Here is a 21,729-nt window from a genome sequence, read left to right as displayed (position 1 = left end):
GAGAGGAAAGGGGAATATTAGTCATTTAACATGGCTAATTTTCTTTTAAAAAAAAATCTCCATTCCAAATTTCATCCAAATCCGTTCAGCCGTTTTTGCGTGATTGAGTAACAAATATCCAAAACATCCAAACATCCACACTTTCACATTTATAATATAATAATATGTAGCTGTGTTCTCTGCCAGACCTTTAACGAATTAATTAGTAATCAGAATTTTTACTACTTTTTAAGTAAAAAATGGTTACGATAAGAAGAACATTACTTTTTCTTTTTTTACAATTTACTACTACACAAATGTACAGACATTATAAACGTAAGTTAAAATAATTAAGTAAGTAAGTAAAAACAGTTATGATAAGCATGAATCTTACTTATATTATAATAAAGGAAAGTTTGTTAGTTTGGATGTAGGAGAAAATTTTTTCACTGACATGAGTACTACCCGTGCGCGATAAGTAGAGACTCGCCTGGAATGCAACCCTCCGCCCGCTTGCCCTGTAACTTCCCCTCAAGCTCCCGTGTTGTACTGTAGACAACGGCATTTTTTTAACATCTTAGTCTCTTACTTGCTTACGTCACGCAACGACGACACGCTCCGATTTTTGTCTACAGTACAACCACGCGTCTGTGGCGTCACCGCCCCCCAGGTCTCAACTTATTGCGCACGAGTAGTAGGTATAGATCTGACATAGCTACATTAATTAATTATCTTCGAGTACCTACTATAGGCCTGTTACTGATTCTTCGGACGTAGCACTTCGTATAATTATGATAGAACTTCACGTACATGTAAGTTCGTTTAATAATTAATTATATCAGGCGGGCAAAAGCTAGTTAATAATACTTATTTGACAATTTTTCTTTAATATACGAATAATACGATCATCATCATCATGATCAACCCACCGGCTCATCACAGAGCCCGGGTCTCCTCTCAGAGTGAGAAGGGTTTTGGCCATATTCTACCACGCTGGCCGTGTGCGGATTGGTAGACTTCACACACCTTTGGGAACATTATGGAGAACTCTCAGGCATACAGGTTTCCTCACGATGTTTTCCTTCACCGTGAAAGCAAGAGATATTTAATTAATTAAAACGCACATTCAGGCGACCTCCTCTATGGCGGGTGCAGCGGCCATCAGCGCCGAACAGGCCAAGTGGCGCAAATATGAAAACCTCGATGGGAGCTTCGTATTCGTGCCTTTTGGTGTGGAGACCATGGGGCCGTGGGGCCCGGGGGCTCGAGCTCTTTTTGAAGAAATTGCGAATAGAGTTATCGAGTCAACCGGGGACCTGAGAGCTGGCAGCTACCTTGGTCAAAGAATTAGTTTGGTCATCCAAAGGGGTAATGCTGTCAGCATCTTGGGTACAATGCCTCGCTGCGGTGGTCTCGATGAGGTTTTAGATTTAATTTAATTTATTTTAGTTTTAATTTAATGTTGTTTGTTTTTTAGATTTAAGTTTATTAATAGTTTATTTGTTAAACATTGATAATAAAACTATTAAGTAATTTGATCTTAAACGCACATAATTCCGAAAAGTTAGAGGTGCGTGCCCGGGATCGAACCCCCGACCTCCGATTAGAAGGCGGACGTCCTAACCACTAGGCTATCACTGCTTAACTTAAAGCTAGCCTTATCTAATTACTATACAAAAAAATGGCCGCGTGGAATGGTGCCAACAATACTGGTTGCGTTTCTGCGCTGGACAGCCAGGCTGATCCGTTGCAGAGACCATTATCATTATTTTGTAAACATAACGATAATTTTATCAAAATATAGCATTGTCTGAGAAGATATGGAGCGAGCCATGCAAGATAAATTCGATGGTATTGAATGATTGTAACTGGTGTCGATGCAACGCCAGGCAACAATATGACTGCAAAGCTAGAGTTTGCGAAGAAATCGATATGTTCGGACATTTTAAAGGTGAACTTGAATAAATACACTCAAAATGGCTTTGTTGCTGCTTAATTGAAGTGTAGAGCGGAGCGAGACCAATAATTAATCTATGATTGAAGTAGGTATACTAACATCAACAACACAATGAATTTAATAAATAAATAATTTTTATTTTTCACAGATTCATTTAACATTAATAAATTATTACAAACTTATTTACTTCATTAGAACTTTATCATCATCATCAGCCTGTGGACGTCCACTGTTGGACATAGGCCTTCCCTAAAGAGTGCCACCACACCCGGTCCTCAGCCTTCCTCATCCAGCCACTTCCCGCCAGCCTCTTTATATCGTTGGTCCATCGTGCTGGAGGGCGTCCCACGCTACGCTTACTTAAACGCGGTCTCCACTCAAGGACTTTCCGGCTCCAACGGCCATCGCCTCTACGACAGGCATGACCTGCCTATTGCCACTTCAGCTTGCTAATAGTTTGGGTTATGTCAGTGACCTTGGTTCTCCTGCGGATCATTACAACTTATGATTTACAAATGGGAACAATGATCCTGCAGAATAATGAACTGTGTTGCAGTGAGCCCTCCATACAATATCACAGTATCCCAAATGACTAACAGTACCTACTTAGTAAATAAATTACAAAAAAATGAAGATTAAGTCCCTATTACTTATTAGTTACATAGAGTCCTATGGATTACATAAATCAGATCTAAGATAATTGAAGAAGTATAGACTCAAGATGCTCTTGAGTAATCAATCAAGTGGCTTATGTTGTTTTCATTTTATGTATATTATCCATACTTACTACAAGGTTATTACTATTTTGTGCTTCAACAGATGCTGTACAAGAAATAGACGTAGGCATGGAAGGGCATGGCTCATGGAGATCCAGACCACTAGCGTGCACTCCAGGAGTACACTACCGACGAGGAGCCTTATTGTGCGTCTGCGATGAAGATGGAAACTGGCCTAATCCAGTCTGTAGAGACCTCTTCCAAATCCTCCACTCTGTTGAATTGACAGGACAAACTCGACTTTCCAAAAATGACTATTGTTCTCCGACTAAATTGTACTTAGTCGGCTGCAACGTCTGTTTTTGTCCTTCAACCAGTTATTTAGACCCGCAAATGTGTACTAACAAAGAATGTCAAGAAGACGATCCAGTTATTGAAGCGAATCAAACACTTCTGACGAATATCCCTCCAAATAATGATAACGATATTAAAGAACTTATGGAAATTTACGCCATGTGTAATCCCAAATTTAAATACGGATTTGGTTGCAGAAATTGTGACTGTCTTATAAATAATAGGCTGCTTTGTGGAAATTGCTCAATGACAACAGATCAATATTCAATTTCTATAAACGGGCGTTCGAAATATAAACCTGGTGGATCCATTAAATCTCGCAAACCTACAAAATCTAAAAAACCTAAAAAATCTAGGAAACCCAAAAAATCTGACAATATCTGCCGTGGAAAAAAATCATTCAAAATGTTTAAAGTTGGCTGCAATCTGTGCCACTGCGACAAGACAATGAAAATGTTTTGCACCGTTAAAAAGTGTATCGATAAAACAGACGAACTCCAATCAATCTTCGATCTAGATAATATAGAATGGAGTCAAGCAGATTTCGACGAAGTAGAAGAACCACCAGATGATGAAAGCTGTATACCTGGGACAGCATATAAAAGAGAATGCAATTATTGTTCATGCAGCATGGTTGTGAACGGTATGAAACAGTTCATTTGCACTCTTAAATTTTGCGGTGAGCAGGGTGCTATTGAAAAAAAGGAACACAGGAAAGTAATTGAAGAACAAAAAAACAATTGCGTTCCAGGAACCTTCCATTTTGAATTCTGTAAGTTCTGTTACTGCGTCATCAAGGATAAAGTAAAATATCGAATATGCAAATTAGATGAAAGATGTGTTAAAGATAGTCTTGTCGATATAATAACACTGGAAGGTAATATTTTCGAAGACGTGAACACATTGAATGGCTTTTGCGAACCAATGCGTAGATATAAGAATGCTTGTAACGTTTGTCGATGTCTATCCGATGGGAAGACTGTGGAATGCACTTCTAAGGTTTGTTCATTAAAATCGGATGAGGTGTCACTCAATACATTGCCGATTCTTATAAAACATGGTGAGGATTGTCGTAAAGGGCAAAGCTCTTATAAGTTGGATTGTAACCTGTGTTTCTGCTTATCGAACGGCAATGCTATTTGCACAACTACTGACTGTTCTAAGCAAAATAAAGTTATAATGTAAATAGGTATTTTTGGGCAAGTATTTCATTATAAACTAAACGGATCATAATTTGGATTAAAGCTAGAATATTTGCCTGACTTAATGCCTTTCGTTAGTCAATGAAACTACAAAATTAATTATTCACAATAATTTATTCAAATGACATAATATCAAGAATCGTCTTTTATGTTTCAGTTAATAACTTAACAAAAACTAACTACCTACCTTTATTATGTAACTTAAAATTATTAATAAGAGATTTAATAAAAATAAGATAAATACATAATAAACTATATGAATAGAAATCAGTTGTGCTTTATTGTGCAAAAACATTGATATTCTTTGTAGGCACAGAACTTCGATTAATATTACATTTGCTTAAAAAAGAAAAGGGAATTTACTTAAACCAAAATAATTAATCTAAGGCCAATATCCACTAGCAATAAAATATGCAGAAATCAACTCTGGAAAGTCATTTGCGCTCTCAGCTAGTCAATTTCTGCAATTCTTTCCAATGAAAAGTAGATTCTGCTATTTCACTTTGAAGTTTTATTGCCAAAGGACACGTACCATAAAATTAATAAAAACAAGAAAATAACTCTCAGTCCTCTTTGTATTTATAATTAACAATCTTTGTGCTTACGCTATCAACAAATTTAATTGCGTTACTTAACATTTTATTTTTTAAACATTTCATACAAATTAATTATTAATATATTTAACATTTTTGTAGCGTTGATAAGTAGGTACCTTCTTTTTTTTTTGAAAAATTTTTCTACTTAGATTAGGAGAAAAAACTGCGTCAATCGTTAATATATTATATTTTTTTCTTTAAAGCAGAGCGATATGCATTTCACACGTGTCTACAGGATGTAACCAGAACGCTAGCAAAAATGAAGACATGTGATAGTACCTACTGATGATTATTGATAAGATAGGGATAGGTAGGTACCACATAAAAACACGAAAAAAAAAAATTTAAGAAACCCTATATTTTTTAAAAGTTCACAATATATTGCAAATAAAACATTTCACTGACGCTAGAGGTCATCGAACGTTGCATAAATAGGCCACTCGGAGTCAATGCCACGTAGGTGGGACTTGCCGACAAAACCCGAGTTTTACACACTATAACCATAACATTGCAGATTATTAACTACTAAATCATAAAATCACTAAAACTACAAGATAAGGCTAATGGTTATTTGCATTGGATTGTGTTTAGGAAGTATAATATAACGCTAAGGTTTTGCAAGCGTTCTGGTTACCTGTCTAGTTTCCATAGAAAGCAATGAAGAAGTTTAAGTTTGCACTCTTGCCTTAAATGTACGTAATTGATTTCGCCTCTGAGGCTCTGATAGAAGATCAGCTCGACATGACTGGTGTATCACCTAAATAATGGTGACGTTGCAAGATCAAAATATCAATGTTTACATATACAGGATGTTATTTTGAGAGCAGTGAAGCTAAAATTCAAGCTTTTAGAGATTTCTTCAAGCTAAGATTGGAATAACTCGGAAATTTGAAAAATCTAGATTTCCTGATTATTTCAGAGACATTTTCTTTTAAACGTATTTCTTAGAACGAACTCTTTCAATTAGGAACCAAAATAATTTTTAATACTTATTTGAGTGCAGTTTTAATTTTTTTAATTCGATGACGCAAACCAAACCAAAACTAAAACTTCAGTCACTACTTAATTTTATGCTAGCAAAAAACACCCTGTGTATATGCCTCTAATGAGTAATAATTTCATATTAAAAATTCCACTAAAAAGCATTTTAAGAGCGAATTCTAATTAAAAATAAGGCCATTCTTTCGTTCCGTCTTTAATGAGCGGACATAAGTAATACTTAAAACACGCTACACGATCACAAAACGGAATCATAAGTAGGTACATTTTCATCAAATTTTTAGAAAAGACTCGCCATTATCGATATCATATATGTAAATGCTCACCATATTGATCTAATATGTCAATTGGCATGTGAAAAGTACGATCACAGACGATCACAGTACCACGGTAATGTTATCTATACAGTATTGTAACTCGGCCGTATCTTTGAAATAAATACCTACAGCAGCGCGGTACGTAAACATGCGATAGGGCTGCCCGCCTCCGACATTTTAATTACATTTGCTTAATTTTTTAAATATGTACTTGTCATTTTAAATATGTACCTACTTGAACTTATTTTTTAGTGAAAAAATCGCGCAAAAACAAAACACCGTCCGTTCGTCACTGCGGCACAGTCGCGACTGGCTGCACCGCGAGCGCACCGCGAGATCGAGGCGCGTAGGTATAGCTCGCGTTTCGCCCGTTTGTATGAAGTTGGAATACTGCATAACATTACCGTGACAGTACGATTTTAAACCATAGATTTGACATGACGGTTGACACATAGAGCAAATATGGCAAGTTCTTCCTCAATTCATTAGCACATGTTATGTACGATTCTCAATCATGTGGCGTTTATAAGTATGTCTGCAGCATAAGCATTATTCCTCTATACAGTACGCGGCAGAAAATAATGTACATCGGCCTTTAGAATGTCATTTTGGCTTTGTAGAGTCTTTTTCACTGATACCTAGCCGAATTTTTAATTAAACAACATTTTTTGACGTTTCCAGTGCTAAAAGATTTTTATCCAAAATCAATAGTGCGGGGGGCAAAAAGAATCACCAACTGAGTTGGTACAGTAGCTTAACATTGTGAGTCGATGGTTCAATGAAATTAATAATACAAAAATTGTAAAAAAATATATATTCTCAATAAAATATATATTTACGTAAATCATATCTTAAAACCCTTTTTAAAGCACTATTATAATCTACCTACTTATTTTATTTTAGTAATTATTTAATACTAGCTTATGCCCGCGACTTCGTACGCGTGGATTTAGGGTTTTAAAAATCCCGTGGGAACTCTTTGATTTTCCGGATAAAAAGTAGCCCTATGTCCTTCCCCGGGATGCAAGCTATCTCTGTACCAAATTTCGCCAAAATCGGTTGAACGGTTGAGCCATGAAAAGCTAGCAGACAGACAGACAGACACACTTTCGCATTTATATTATTAGTATGGATTAGTTTTATAATGCTTCCTTCTTACTCTGCTCGTGTGAGCTCAAATTATAATAGAGAAGCAGGGATTGGTTCATTGACTCATTTACATGACACAACTGAACCACATAGGTACATACATCACTGTAATCTTAAATATGGTAGGTACTTATCATTATTTTACGATTTGACATTACCTATTGTCAAAATGTGTTGTTTAATCATTAATTAAAAATTCGAGTATATAGTATGACGTTTTGTCGGTCTCAACGACGGAGACAATGGTCTACAAATCCGCTATCTCCCTCATTACATTATTTTCTGGTACATTATTTTCTGCCGCGTACCGTACCTCATTTTGTCTAAAGTCCCATAGCTTCAAGCTTACGAGAACACATCGTTGGCTTGTCGACAGCACCTGATGAAGGTGGCCCGCCGAGGCAGCTCCCGCAGCCGCGCCGCGCCCACGTAGGTGCACGCCGAGCGGAGCCCGCCCAGGATGTCCCTCACTGTAGCGTCCACGTCACCTTTGTAGGCTACTTCTACTGTTTTCCCTGGAACAATTCAATCATTTCAATCTGCGATATAAAAAACCGGCCAAGTGCGAGTCAGGCTCGCGCGACGACGGTTCCGTACTACAGTCGTATTTTTTCGATATTTTGCACGATAACTCAAAAACTATGATGTATAAAAATAAAAATAAATCTGTTTTAGACTGCACAGGTGAAGCCCTTTCATATGATACCCCACTTGATATAGTTATCTTACCTCCAAAATTGAAAATACTAATTTTTAGTTTATGACCACAATTTAATTTTTTGTGTCATGTTTAACCACAAATTCATTTTTTTCCTAATGTCTGCTATAAGACCTACCTACCTGCCAAATTTCATGATTCTAGGTCAACGGGAAGTACCCTGTCGGTTTCTTGACAGACCGACAGACAGACAGACAACCAAGTGATCCTATAAGGGTTCCGTTTTTCCTTTTGAGGTACCTACAGAACCCTGAAAAGAAAATGACAGAAACTTAGCAAAAAAAAAAGATTCCGACGAATTGAGAACCTCCTCCTATTAGGGTTCCTTTTTCCTTATAAGTTACGGAACCCTAAAAATATCTTCCTTCACTAGATTTTCCTGAGCTGATACATTAATCAATCAGGAAGGCTCAATGTAAATTACACAGGGCCGGCCTAAGCATATTCGGCGCCGGGGTGCAAAAGTTAGCCCCACCCGCTCTTGTCAACAAAAAATTTAAGGCAGAGGTGTGCATAGTGGTTCCTTTTTTTCTTTTGAGCTATGGAACCCTAAAAAGTGGTTAAAGTCTTACCTTCAGAAGACCTATAATCCGCAACTTTGCCGGAGTGCTTCATCATGGCCGTGGAAGAAGACATGCCATAGAACAGCTTGACCTTCTTGCCGTCCGGCTTCGTGACCACCTCGCCGCCGCACTGGTCGTGACCCGCAAACATGCCCCCGGCCATCACGAAGTCTGCGCCGGCGCCGAAAGCCTTGGCTACATCCCCGGGACATGTGCAACCACCATCCTGGATTTAAGACAGGTTTTATTTATTTACTTAGAAATCTGTATTGCTCACACAAACTTATTACAGACAACAATTTAAGATACAGAAGAAACTATAGAAGATGGTGCAAAGGCGGCCTTATTGCTAAAGCAATCTTGTACTTAGGTTTTAGGCTTTTAGGGTCAAAATCTAACCTAAAGAAGATAATATTATAAAGATTGAGCTAGTAAGCTTTTTAACCGACTTCCAAAAAGGAGGTGGTTCTCAATTCGGCCTTTTTTTTAGTATGTAGGTACATCGATTTTTTCGAGGTTTCTGGACCGATTTGCAATTTTTTCAATCAAGAGAGAATGTTTCCGTGGTGGCCCCATAAAAATTTCTGGATCCAACTCTTCAATCCTGATGCTGCAGGGTTACTGGCCGCCTAAGTTATCAAGATTCAGGAAGTGTTCATAGTGAATTAATGTTGTGGGTACCAAGCAACGACTTTATGCTTGGACTTCAAATCCCAACTCTTCAACCCTGATGATGTAGGGTACAGCACACCTAAACTATACTGATTTAGGAACAGCTGATGATGCAATATTATTTTTGATGCCAAGCAGACTACACTATTGAACTTTGGATCCCAACTTCTTAATCCTGATGCTGCAAGGTACTGCAGTACTCCTAAGCTGTGGGGATTCTGGTATTTCTGAGAGCTAACGTCTCTGCGGTGCTCCAGGCTTTCCAACGAGCCGGTTAGTTTGGGATCGTCTACAAGTCGAATAGCCCGCCTTTGGATCCGATCAAATGGAAGGAGTTGGTACTGGGGTGCTCCAGCCCAAAGGGGCTGGGGCTGGCTTTTTTTTGGGGGCTCAGGGTAAATTAGCTGTGCCTACTTACCGAAATAATATGGCCCTTCAATCCATGCGCGGCATCAGCACATTCAATGACGGCTGAGAGCTGAGGATACCCCACGCCAGTCTTAATTCTTGTCGTACATACCGACCCTGGACCTATTCCCACCTGGAAACGTGAAAGAGACTCAGTAATTTATGAGCCTCAATAGCTCAACCGGTAAAGGAATGGACTGAAACCGAAAGGTCGACGGTTCAAACCCCGCCCGTTGAACTATTGTCGTACCAACTCCTAGCACAAGCTTGACGCTGAGTTGGAGAGGAAAGGGGAATATTAGTCATTTAACATGTCTAATATTCTTTATTATAAAAAAAATTGTTAAGTATCATGATCAACCCATCACCGGCTCACTACAGAGTACCGGTCTCCTCTCGGAGTGAGAAGGGTTTTGGTCATAGTCTACCACGCTGGCCATGTGCGGATTGGTAGACTTCACACACCTTTGAGAACGTTATGGAGAACTCTCAGGCATGCAGGTTTCCTCACGATGTTTTCCTTCACCGTTAAAGCAAGTGATATTTTATTACTTGCTTTAACGGTGAAGCACTCTAACTCCTCTAACTTTTCGGAGTTATGTACGTTTTAACGCACATAACTCCGAAAAGTTAGAGGTGCGTGCCCGGGATCGAACCCCCGACCTCCGATTAGAAGGCGGACGTTGTGAACAGTACAATACAATATTTTGAACGTCGGCAACACATTTGTCTTTGGTGAACAATTGTCTATCAATAGTTCGACCTATAGACCTTTAAGAAGTCGACATGTTAGCTTTAAACCTAGGTCTAAATAAAATACAATTATTCTTCCTCTACAATTTAGCTTCCAGCAGAGTTGTTTTATTTCATAAGTCCTAACACGGGTCTCCTCTCGAAACGAGATGGGTTGAGGCAACCGAGCTGATCAAGTGCCGATTACTTAGCGACATTTACACAACTTTAAGAATTGCATTTACTTATTTATTACTTCGTATGGACAAGGTTATTGAACAAACAAAATGGCACCGACTCATTGGTGCGTAAATGTTATTTATGCACCAGTGCAACCTCAGTGACGTTTGGACTTCAAACGGGTCGTTCATTATTAGTAGATATCTAAGAGGTGGCGCTGATTTATTTAGGTTTAAAGACTTTATTTTTCTCAAAAAAGACTACACCATTCACTTTACATGAGAACAATTTTAAACATAAATATAGAAGAAAATATTATTTAAGATACGGTGAATTTATACAATATTAAAACATACGGTGAATTTATACAATATTAATAATTAAATATTTTTTTTGATTATTTGGTTTCTAAACCGTGCAAAATTTTGTTCGCTTGACTATATATTGTGGCTAATTCCTTTGTACACAATCTCTAAACTAAACTAAAATATCACGTCTAAATCTATTGCTATCCCTTTCATAATGTTGCTTGCGGAAAAGGAAAGCACTAGACTTAGACCTGTTAATTTAGTTTAGTTTAGAGATTGTGTACTAGAGAATCGGCCCCATTGTCATTTATAGCGATGCCTTTATGTAGAAAGATGTAAAGGCAAATCTGAACAAGAGGCATATGATTGCGCATTATACAAAAACAGATCTCAGCTGGTCTTGTTTATTTACTTAATCTATAGTCTGAAGTCACAATATGATTTAAACTATCATATTGTGACTTCAGATTGTTCACCTGTTTTGCGCGCACTATATTCTAAAGTTCTCCATAATGTTCTCAAAGGTGTGTGAAGTCTGTTGATAAGCAATTACCCAACGTGGTAGACTATGGCCAAACTCTTCTCATTCTGAGACCTGAGACTGACCCGTAAGTACTTTATAGCCTCAATAGCTCAAGGATTAAAGGAGCGGACTCGGTCGGCGGTTCAAACCCCACCCGTTGCACTATTGTCGTAGCTACTTCTAGCACAAGCTGAACGCTTAGTTGGAGGGAAAAGGGGAATATTAGTCATCATTGGTCAACGGTTTTAAAAAAAAACTTAGTAGTGAGCCGGCGATGGCTTGATGATGATGATGATGATGATACAAGTCTCTGCGAGCGAGACTAGAGGGTGTTTAATTTTGGTTACCTTAATAATATCAGCTCCTGATAATATTAACTCTTCTACCATTTCTCCCGTCACCACATTACCGGCCTGAAAAGATAAGATACGATTAAAAGGGCTCTTGCCACCATAGACATTCCTGCCCTCATTGAGCCGGCAGGGATTAGTCGGGATGATGGCAAGAGACCTGATGGGTTGACGCTGGTTCTCTGGGAACGGGGACGGGCGCTAATGAGGGACGCAACTTGCGTTGACACATTGGCCCCGTGTCATATCAGGGAGACAGCATCAAGACCGGGAGCCGCAGCAGAAACAGCTGAAAACAGCAAGCGGCGCAAGTATGCCTCTCTTATCGAGAGTTACATTTTTGTTCCGTTTGCCGTGGAGACCCTGGGGCCATGGAGTCTTAGTGGCAAAAAAATTGGTTGGTTGCTATAATTTAAGACCTACCTGCCTGCCAAATTTAATGTTTGTAGGTCAACGGGAAATACCCTGTAGGTTTCTTGACAGACAGACAGAACGACAGACAGACAGAAAACGAAGTGATCCTATAAGTGGTCCGTTTTTCCTTTTGAGGTACGGAACCCAAAAAAGACTTGAGATACTTACAATAATGGTATGTGAAGGGAATGCAGCCCGCACTTTCCTGAGATACTCAACGAAATGTTGCGAGTACCCGTTGGCGACGTCTAGGCAGATGAACTTGAGGTCCTTGACGCTGATGAGGATCTCCGACAGACGGTCGAAGTCTGCTTCGCCGGTGCCTGAACTGGCGGCTGAAAAAACATAAATTTGAACGATTAGGTACTTTCAACCAATTCAACTATCCATACTTCCATACTTTACTAATATTATAAATACGAAAGTGTGTCTGTCTGTCTGTCTGCTAGCTTTTCACGGCCTAACAGTTTAACCGATTTTTACGAAATTTGGTACAGAGATAGCATGCATCCTGGAAATTTACATTGCCTATATTGAATGGGAAGCTGGAAGAAATCTCAGTTTAGAGATAAGCATTTCCAATGTAACTTAATTTATTATTACTTTGTAACTACAATTTTGGTACCTACATGAAAAATAAAAATAAAATAAAATAAATAAACTTCCACTAAATCCACGCGATTTCGTCCGCGTGTATTTAGTTATTTAAAATCCTTGGGGAACTCTTTGATTTTCCGGGATAAAAAGCAGCCTATGTCCTCCCCTGTGATGCAAGGTATCTCTGCTCCAAATGTCGCCAAAATCGGTTGAATATATGGGCGGTGAAAGGCTAGCAGACAGACAGACACACTTTCGCATTTATAATATTAAGTATGGATTAGTATATATATTATTATATATATTGTATTGTTGATTAGTATATATATTGTATTTAAATTTCTGGTCTGGTCTGGTGGGAGGCTTCGGCCGTGGCTAGTTACCACCCTACCGGCAAAGCCGTGCCGCCAAGCGATTTAGCGTTCCGGTACGATGCCGTGTATAAACCAAAGGGGTATGGGTTTAATAAAAACTGCCATACCCCTTCCAGGTTAGCCCGCTATCATCTTAGACTGCATCATCACTTACCACCAGGTGAGATTGCAGTCAAGGGCTAACTTGTATGTGAATAAAAAATAAATAAAAAAATAAAAAATTTAGGTACAAACCCATTTGTTGTAAGCAATCAGGATTCTCCTCTGCAAACTTCTTCCAATCTTCTATACTGTAGTACTTGTGTATGCATGTGAACAACCCGTGCTGAAACAAAGAAACAAGAAGACTTCAGTCGCAACGAATTTATCTACTCCAGTCCGAGGCCGTGTGGCCGTAAAACTTTTGTTTATTTAACTGTTATTAACTATTCTACTGATATTGTTATTAATGGTCCAAGATCCCAGCGTCGCCAGACGTTACTTACCTATTTTTATTTATTTTTTTATTTTTTTATTACCAGCTGATCCCCTCGGCTTCGCCCGCGTGGATTTAGGTTTTAAAAGATCCCGTATAGCCTATGTCACTCAGGAATAATGTAGCTTTCTACTGGTGAAAGAATTTTTAAAATCGAAAGATTACCCCCTACAAACAAACTTAACGACATTACCTCTTTATATAATAGTATATTGGAGGACCTGTGGATGATGGACACGGGGTGGTCCGTCGCTGACAATGTGGTTCTCGAATTGGTTGGCGTGCTGTGGTTCCCGGCATGCTTCATGTAGTGCCCCAGTGGTGGGTCTGCTGCGGCGGACATCCGCTGGCGGAGTAACGAGGCGTTGTCGGTACCTTATTGTGCACCGTCGTTAGCAGTGGGATGGAACTTCGTGAGATTTTTAGTCGGTAGGAGTCCGACATAATCACTGTGGGAGCACAGTGGTTATGTCGGACCGTGGCCGGTGGTATCCATGATGGATTTTTCTCACGAGAAAAAAAAATGAAACTAATGGCATTTCTCATCCTGTGAGGAGACCCGTGCTCAGTGGCGAGCCGGTGATGGGTTGGTCACGATCATGATGATGGTACCTTAGACAGCTCTTTGGCCATTTCGAAAGTCCCCACGGTGTCCATGTTGCTCGCCATGACGGGGACTCCCCGGTACGTCTGCCCGGAGTTGCGGAATGTGATTTCTCGGAACAGGTCCACCTGCAAACAAAACAATTAATGTTCGTCTTCAACTTGTCTATGATTTTATCGTTTAAACTATAGTGAGTGATTTTTTAGGGTCCCGTACCTCAAAAGGAAAAAGGAACCCTTATAGGATCACTTCGTTGTCTATCTGTCTGTCGTGTCTGTCAAATAACCTATAGGGTACTTCCCGTTGACCTAGAATCATGAAATTTGGAAGGTAGGTAGATCTTATAGCTGACATTTAGGAAAAAATCTGAAAACCGTGAATTTAGGGTTAGATCACACAAAAAAAAAATTAAATTGTGGTCATGAACTAATAATTGGTATTTTCAACCTTCGAAGTGAGATAACTATATCAAGTGGGGTATCATGTGAAAGGTCTTCACCTGTGCATTCTAAAACAGATTTTTATTTATTTTTATGCATCATAGTTTTTGAATTATCGTGCAAAATGTCGAAAAAATACGACTGTAGTACGGAACCCTCATTGCGCGAGCCTGACTCGCACTTGGCCGGTTTTTTAATTCCGATACGGGTTAGTCACCTCACTGCAATCTCACCTGGTGGTAAGTGATGACTGAAGATGCAGTCTAAGATGGAAGCGGGCTAACTTGGAAGGAATATGAGAGTTTAGACTCACTTAGATATTGGCTGCGCCCATATAATAAACTAGCTTATTCTCACGTTTTCGTACGCGTGGACTACATAAATTTCAAACCCCTATTTTGCCCCTAGAGGTTGAATTTTCAAAAATACGTCAGAATAGCTATCTGAATGCCAGATCCGTCCAGTACCTTGAGCTGTGCTTTGATAGATCAGTCAGCTTTTCTCTTTATATTATACTAGCTGATCCCCGCGGCTTCGCCCGCGTAGATTTAGGTTTTTAAAGATCCCGTATAGCCTATGTCACTCAGGTATAATGTAGCTTTCTACTGGTAAAAGAATTTTTAAAATCGGTTCAGTAGTTCCAAAGATTACCCCCTACAAACAAACTTAACGTCATTACCTCTTTATATAATCTACACTAATATTATAAAGAGGAAAACTTTGTTTGTTTGTTTGTTTGTTTGTTTGTTTGTTTGTTTGTACTGAATAGGCTCAAAAACTACTGGACCGATTTTAAAAATTCTTTCACCATTCGAAAGCTACATTATCCACGAGTAACATAGGCTATATTTTATTTTGGAAAAAAATAGGGTTCCGTAAGATATTTGGGTTTTTCGGACACAAGGTGTAAAAAATCAACCAGAAAAGTTACTTATTTTGCGTACGCTGCCTAAACTATAAAAGATAGAACCATAAAATGTTCTAATTAATTGTAGATCTTATAAATATCTACAAAAAAGTTCGCGACACACTATACCCATCTATGTCGAGTGAGGCACAGCAACCATTTTTTTATTTAAAAATCTTGAATTTTTTTTGGACTACATTTAAACGCGTTTATTTTACTCATGCTATTAATCCTTATCAAAATAAATGATTTCATCACTAAGAACAGTTTATGGAGATAATATTTGGTCTTTGAATGATTAAAATTGGACGTTTGGTTTTGAAGTTATGGCGAAATTAAAATATTACGATTTCTGCTGCACGGCCCGTTGTATTATATTATATAAAGAGGTAATGTCGTTAAGTTTGTTTGTAGGGGGTAATCTTTAGAACTACTGAACCGATTTTAAAAATTCTTTCACCAGTAGAAAGCTACATTATTCCTGAGTGACATAGGCTATACGGGATCTTTAAAAACCTAAATCTACGCGGGCGAAGCCGCGGGGATCAGCTAGTAGTATATATAATAGATATACATAGATAGAATAGACATACACACAATATGACAGTTTGTTCCGGCGCTTCTTTTGCTTGTTCTCAGGTGGAAGAAGCGCCGGAATAACCAGCTCTTAGCTTTAAGTTGTGATGTGTGGCACAATTTGTATAAATAAACGTCTTTTCTTTCTTTCTTTCTTTCAATAGATAAAGGACGTTTGTTAAATCCTACGCTATCTCGATTTCAAATTTCAACTAGGTATATCCGTTCAGTACTTCTGGCGTGAAGCGATCTTAAATCTCTGACTAGAGAAATAGGTTATGACGTCATAACGTACCGAATGTTATGCGTCACTTTGGATTTCTGCCGTAAGATAAGAATTTTGGCAGCCGCTGGGAAATCCGCATTAAAATAATGTTACGCGTCTTGTTGTCTGCGTGTACATAATACATCTTCATCATATAAATAGTTCTGTCCAATTTTATTGTACCTATGTTTAAGTAGATAGGTACCTACTTATTTATATTTGAGACAATATTTTGTTTATTTATTTATGTACCAATACTTACGTAATACCTATTTTTGCACTTCACTTGAAACGCATTTCTTTATTCAAGTATAGTGGACTAAGAACCAGCGCGTGCCGGTCCTTCGTTATTTTATAAAAGCTGAAAGTTTCTCTGCGCCCCAACATAGGGCGGAACGATCAGCGACTATGAAGTTTAGATCATGGTGGCTTTGGTAGATAACAGGTAATCAAGGTGTAAAAAATCTTACGTCAAAGTATGAAGTCTGCTCTTTTATATTTTCTTCGGAATAATATTAGAAAATAGAGATCCCGTCATGCATTGCCAGATACTTTGAGTCAAAGACACTTAACTTTTAAACTTTTCACCCTTAAAAGGGCTTCTGGCAGGGGGTTGCCCATCTAAACTTCATAGTCGCTGATCGTTCCTCCCTGTTTTGGGGAACACGTCTTCTGCAAGGGGTGAAGTCGGGATGGAAACTCGCTCTCAGGGATGCAACGATATATCGGAAAACCGATAAATATTATGACCGGCGTACTAGACCGATATATCGATATCGAGCTAGTTCGATATTTATCGATATCGATATTTTTGTAAAACTTGCATCCTTTTCGTGAATAGAATAGAATAGAATATGTTTTATTCATGTAATCTTTTTACAAGTGCTTATGAATAGTCAGGTAGTTTTAATTTACCACTGGTTCGGAATGCCGTTCCTACCGAGAAGAACCAGCAAGAAACTCGGCGGTTGCTCTTTTTAATTTTTCAATCTCTCTTGCGGTACGGTGGTAAAAAGGTTACCTAGTATATTATGTAACAGGTCGAAATGACAATCGGGGAGGGAACGCCCCGTAAGCCCGCACAGCCCCTGCACTAACCCAGTGCGGGTAAACGTGGCTGACGTGCGGGTGTGCGGGGCACCCACGCCTCTTACCCCAATTGCCAATTGGTCCTATCGCGGATTATACATGGCGGTAGGGAAAATGGTCTGGAAAAGCACAAATGGTGCACAGCCAGCATTATCGATTCATTGGCCTACATTGGCGACCTTGTTGGGAGTTGAGAATTCAGATGTTGGCTCGGAGCCCAGCCCCCTTGGCAATGCAAGAAACCGCAATCGAGTAAGTTTTTTCAGTCAACAATGTATGTAAGGTATCATCATCATCATCATCACCATCGCCGGCTCACTACAGAGCACGGGTCCCTTCTCAGAGTGAGAAGGATTTTGGCCATAGTCTATCACGCTGGCCATTGGCAGACTTTTGAGAACATCATGGAGAACTCTCAGACATGCAGGTTTCCTCACGACGTTATATTGAATTATTTGAAACGAAAAGTTATGTAACCTAAGTGATAGAGTAGATTAAGGCGTCTTTACCTATGGTGCAGGGTGTGCGGCGCACACGGGCGCCGGGTCTAAGGGGGCGCCGAGCGCCCTCTAATGCGACATCTCCAAAGATGCGTCGATGCCGGCGCTCTCAAAGACCCTGCGCTCGTATTATGGCCGAAGCAGTCATAATTTAAAATCATCATTTAAAATTGCACCATTTGCATCTGAATTTCCGTTTGAAAATATAACTGTTAGTATTCCATTTGGACCCTGCTCCTACTAGACTAGAGGGCGCCAGGGTACTGGTTACACACGGGCGCCACAAGGGCTAGAGATGCCTCTGAGTAGATATAGGTTTTAAGCACTTGCTTAAAACCTATATCTACTATCTAGTTCCGTAAAGACTATTTGTCTAACGCCTTAGAGCCTTTAAGTAGCTTAATAGGTCGTAAGGAACCTACCACCTACCTACCAGTCACAATCGATGCACCTGTATATAAGTACCTATGTATTGAATAAATTTTCCGTAATTCTCCCGGAATTCATAGATAAAGGAAACGATTCGACTCAGTGGTAACTGGTATGATTGTACCGTAAGGTGGGAGAGTTGAACAATCATACCAGTTATTAGCCACGTGTTAGCATAAATCTTCCCTTAATTTTATTTTGTTGACGTAAGCAAAACATGAGCCTGCATAATATGTAACTAGTAGCCGTGACAGCCACAATATACCCTCATTATGCAAAAACAGATTTTTATCAACTTGAGCCAACCTACCTACCACCGGCATTGGCAATTATGTGGGTTTAATCTATACTACGCTATATACTAAGCTGTGATAGCCTAGTGGTTAGGACGTCCGCTTTCTAATAGGAGGTTCGATACCGGGCACGCACCTCAATTTTTTAGGAGTTATGTGCGTTTTAATTAATTAAATATCACTTGTTTTAACGGTGAAGGAAAACATCGTGAGGAAACCTGCATGCCTGAGAGCTCTCCATAATGTTCTCAAAGGTGTGTGAAGTCTACCAATCCGCACGTGGCCAGCGTGGTAGACTATGGCCAAAACCCTTTTCACTCTGAGAGGAGACCCGAGCTCTGTAGTGAGCCGGTGATGGGTTCATCATGATGATGATGATGTGATGATGCCGCCTAAGATGGAGCGCGCTTGCCTAGAAGATGCCTAATTGGAGGGGAAAACATGCTGGAAGAGTAGTCCAAATTTTATCGGTTCGAATCAGAAATGAGGAGGTAAATCTTCGTACGTAAGATTTTAAATGGGAAAGTGTCTGTCTATCTGTGTGTAACCTTTTTACGGCCCATCCGTTGAATCGATTTTGACGAAATGTACAGAGATAACTTGAATCCGTCAGATGGTACAATGGTGACGACCTCCTGACACAGTCGTTAGCGCTGTGGTCTTATTAGTGGGAGGTCTCGGGTTCGATTCCTGACAGGGGTTAGGAATTTTATAATTTCTAAATTTCTGGTCTGGTGGGTGGCTTCGGCCCTGGCTAGTTACCACCCTACCGGCAAAGCCGGCCGCCAAGCGATTTAGCGTTCCGGTATGATACCGTGTACAAACCAAAGGTGTATAGGTTTAATAAAAACTGCCATACCCCGCAGGTTAGCCTGCTTCCATCTTAGACTACATCTTCCGAGATTGCAGTCAAGGGCTAACTTGTATCTGAATTAAAAATAAAACCGGCCAAGTGCGAGTCAGGCTCGCGCATTGAGGGTTCCGTACTACAGTCGTATTTTTTCGACATTTTGCGGGATAATTCAAAAATTATGATCCATAAAAACAAATAAAAATCTGTTTTAGAATGCACAGGTGAAGACCTTTCATATGATACCCCACTTGATATAGTTACTTACTTCGAAAATTGAAAATACTAATTATTAGTTCATGACAATTTAATTTTTTTTTGTGTGATCTAACCTTAAATTCACGGTTTTCAGATTTTTCCCCAAATGTCCGCTATAAGATCTACCTACCTGACAAATTTCATGATTCTAGGTCAACGGAAAGTAGGTACCCTGTAGGTTTCTTGACAGACAGACAACAAAGTGATCCTATAAGGGTTCCCCTTATAGGATCCTTTTTTTAAGGATCGTTTTTCCTTTTGAGGTACGGAACCCTAAAAAAGATTAAATAGCGATGCTTCGCAAAAGAACGTAGGCTCGTTTAATTAATTGTTATCGTATGAAAGAGTTCCCTAACAATTCTGAAAGTCTGAGCGACTTGGCAACCATTGTCACGAGCTACGAATCCAGCTGAAATGGAAAACTGCTTCAATCTAGATCTATTGTAGACAATAAGTACCTACAATGTTATGATCTTATTGTTTTCAAACACGCTACGTACACGTGATTGTTATTCATCATCATCATCATCATGATCAACCCATAGTCGGCACACTACACAGCAAAACCGTGCGGTTTTGCCGGTAGGGTGGACAGCCGAAGCAGACAAAATAAGCAAGAGGAGCTAGATTTTTAGTCCAGGTTTTTTTTGTTTTTAATCCATGGGAAGGCCTATATCCAGCAGTGGATGCAAACAGGCTGATTGATTGATTGATTCGGTTTCGAGTCAACGTTCTACACCAAATATCAAAATTTCAGCTTTGAACTCAATTCGAGCTAGAGACCCGTGACACGCGGACACACAAACAGAAAGCTGACATAATAGGGCTGCGTTTTACCCTTTGGTACGGAACCCTAAAAACGAAGCGCTTGAAATAAATTTAGTTTTAGCGATTTTCGCCGAACCTTGATCTTTAGTTTTCATTGAAATCATAAATTAAAACTTGCACTTACATCATTTCTGCTCTTTAAGGTGCTTCTTTTAGGTCTCAGTAACACGTCCTTAAAGTCTAATTTAACCTCGTTTATGATATTAGGCATTATGTACAAACACTAGTGCTCGCGACAATTTCAAACAAAAAATCACAATAGACGACAGCACTTCCCGCGCGCGGTATCGACTGAACTGCGCGGGTTTTCTAATGTTGCCGGGTTCTGAATTTAATTTTCCCAATATCGCACTGAAGGAGGAGATTTCCAGGGAACGTTCTAGAAAATTTTCATAGATGGCGCTGAATACTACCACCACTAAAGATGTAAAATAATACCTATATCTATATGATCTATGCTTTACTGTTTAGGTCGTGTCAATCAATGACATAGATGAAGAGTAGAGCTAGCGTGCACTGCAATTTTCCTTACGTTTCTTCCTCACAAAATCTGTGAACTATAATAGAAGTAATTAATTAATTTCGCATACGATTTAAATTTAAAAATTTAAAGCATAGATCATATAGATATAGGTATTATTTTTCATCTTTAGTGGTGATAATATTCAGCGCCATGTATGAAAATTTTCTTGAACGTTGCCTGGAAACCTCCTCAGTGGACTTCTCAGAATTTATGCATACGCTGGAGCGTTGGCTGAGTTTGTTGAGGGTCCTTCTCCTGGGCCTAAGTATTTGGCAACCCTGGTGATAAAAGATGTGCTTTTTTGTTTTCCTTTAATTTTTGCTTATCATAATAATATTATGGTAAGCTTAAAAGTAAAACGATGCGATTTTTAATCTAAAATTGTATCTAGTAAGCTAGATACAATTTTAGATTCTCACTTTGATTGTCTACGACACTATACCGGTATGAATCTACTCTAACGCACATCGGAAAATTCACATCAAAACTTGGTAAAAATATTGTCTGGCAACACCTAGAGTAACCGTAACGTGACAGTGACGTCACAAGGTCACACAGAAATATTCGCTTCAGCCGCTAGGTGA

General features: G+C 39.2%; 3 protein-coding genes across 3 annotated transcripts in view; 1 reads left to right on the top strand and 2 right to left on the bottom strand.

The window, feature by feature from the left end:
- LOC117983663 (plasminogen receptor (KT)) overlaps positions 1 to 21,729 on the bottom strand; it is a 174,094-nt gene that overhangs the window by 126,109 nt on the left and 26,256 nt on the right. The window lies entirely within an intron of this gene.
- Positions 232 to 4,194, top strand: LOC117983945 (uncharacterized). Its single transcript, XM_034970587.2, has 3 exons — positions 232 to 315; positions 1,784 to 1,930; positions 2,756 to 4,194. The coding sequence occupies exons 1-3, from the start codon at positions 240 to 242 to the stop codon at positions 4,189 to 4,191; spliced, it is 1,659 nt and encodes a 552-aa protein (XP_034826478.1). The 5' UTR covers positions 232 to 239; the 3' UTR covers positions 4,192 to 4,194.
- LOC117984017 (GMP reductase 1-like) lies at positions 4,290 to 20,935 on the bottom strand. Its single transcript, XM_034970667.2, has 8 exons — positions 20,747 to 20,935; positions 14,196 to 14,315; positions 13,343 to 13,433; positions 12,306 to 12,472; positions 11,721 to 11,786; positions 9,641 to 9,763; positions 8,560 to 8,776; positions 4,290 to 7,784 (listed from the first exon to the last, which is right to left on the bottom strand). Exons 1-8 carry the CDS (start codon positions 20,831 to 20,833, stop codon positions 7,615 to 7,617), a joined length of 1,041 nt encoding a protein of 346 aa, XP_034826558.1. The 5' UTR covers positions 20,834 to 20,935; the 3' UTR covers positions 4,290 to 7,614.

The sequence above is a fragment of the Maniola hyperantus genome, chromosome 7 (genome assembly GCF_902806685.2).
Source record: "Maniola hyperantus chromosome 7, iAphHyp1.2, whole genome shotgun sequence".
Lineage (NCBI taxonomy): Eukaryota > Metazoa > Arthropoda > Insecta > Lepidoptera > Nymphalidae > Maniola > Maniola hyperantus.
Note: the sequence above shows the minus strand (reverse complement) of the source record. Positions and strands in the feature narration are given on the sequence as shown.

Excerpts from the sequence above, each read along its gene's own strand:
- LOC117983945 (XM_034970587.2), top strand. The coding sequence starts at position 240 with ATGGTTACGATAAGAAGAACATTACTTTTTCTTTTTTTACAATTTACT. Across the intron at positions 316-1,783 it reads AATGTACAGACATTATAAAC|CATTGTCTGAGAAGATATGG; the intron begins GTAAGTTAAAAT and ends ATCAAAATATAG. Across the intron at positions 1,931-2,755 it reads TATGTTCGGACATTTTAAAG|ATGCTGTACAAGAAATAGAC; the intron begins GTGAACTTGAAT and ends GTGCTTCAACAG.
- LOC117984017 (XM_034970667.2), bottom strand. The coding sequence starts at position 20,833 with ATGCCTAATATCATAAACGAGGTTAAATTAGACTTTAAGGACGTGTTA. Across the intron at positions 12,473-13,342 it reads TGATTGCTTACAACAAATGG|CCGCCAGTTCAGGCACCGGC; the intron begins GTTTGTACCTAA and ends ATGTTTTTTCAG. Across the intron at positions 11,787-12,305 it reads TCCCTTCACATACCATTATT|GCCGGTAATGTGGTGACGGG; the intron begins GTAAGTATCTCA and ends TTATCTTTTCAG.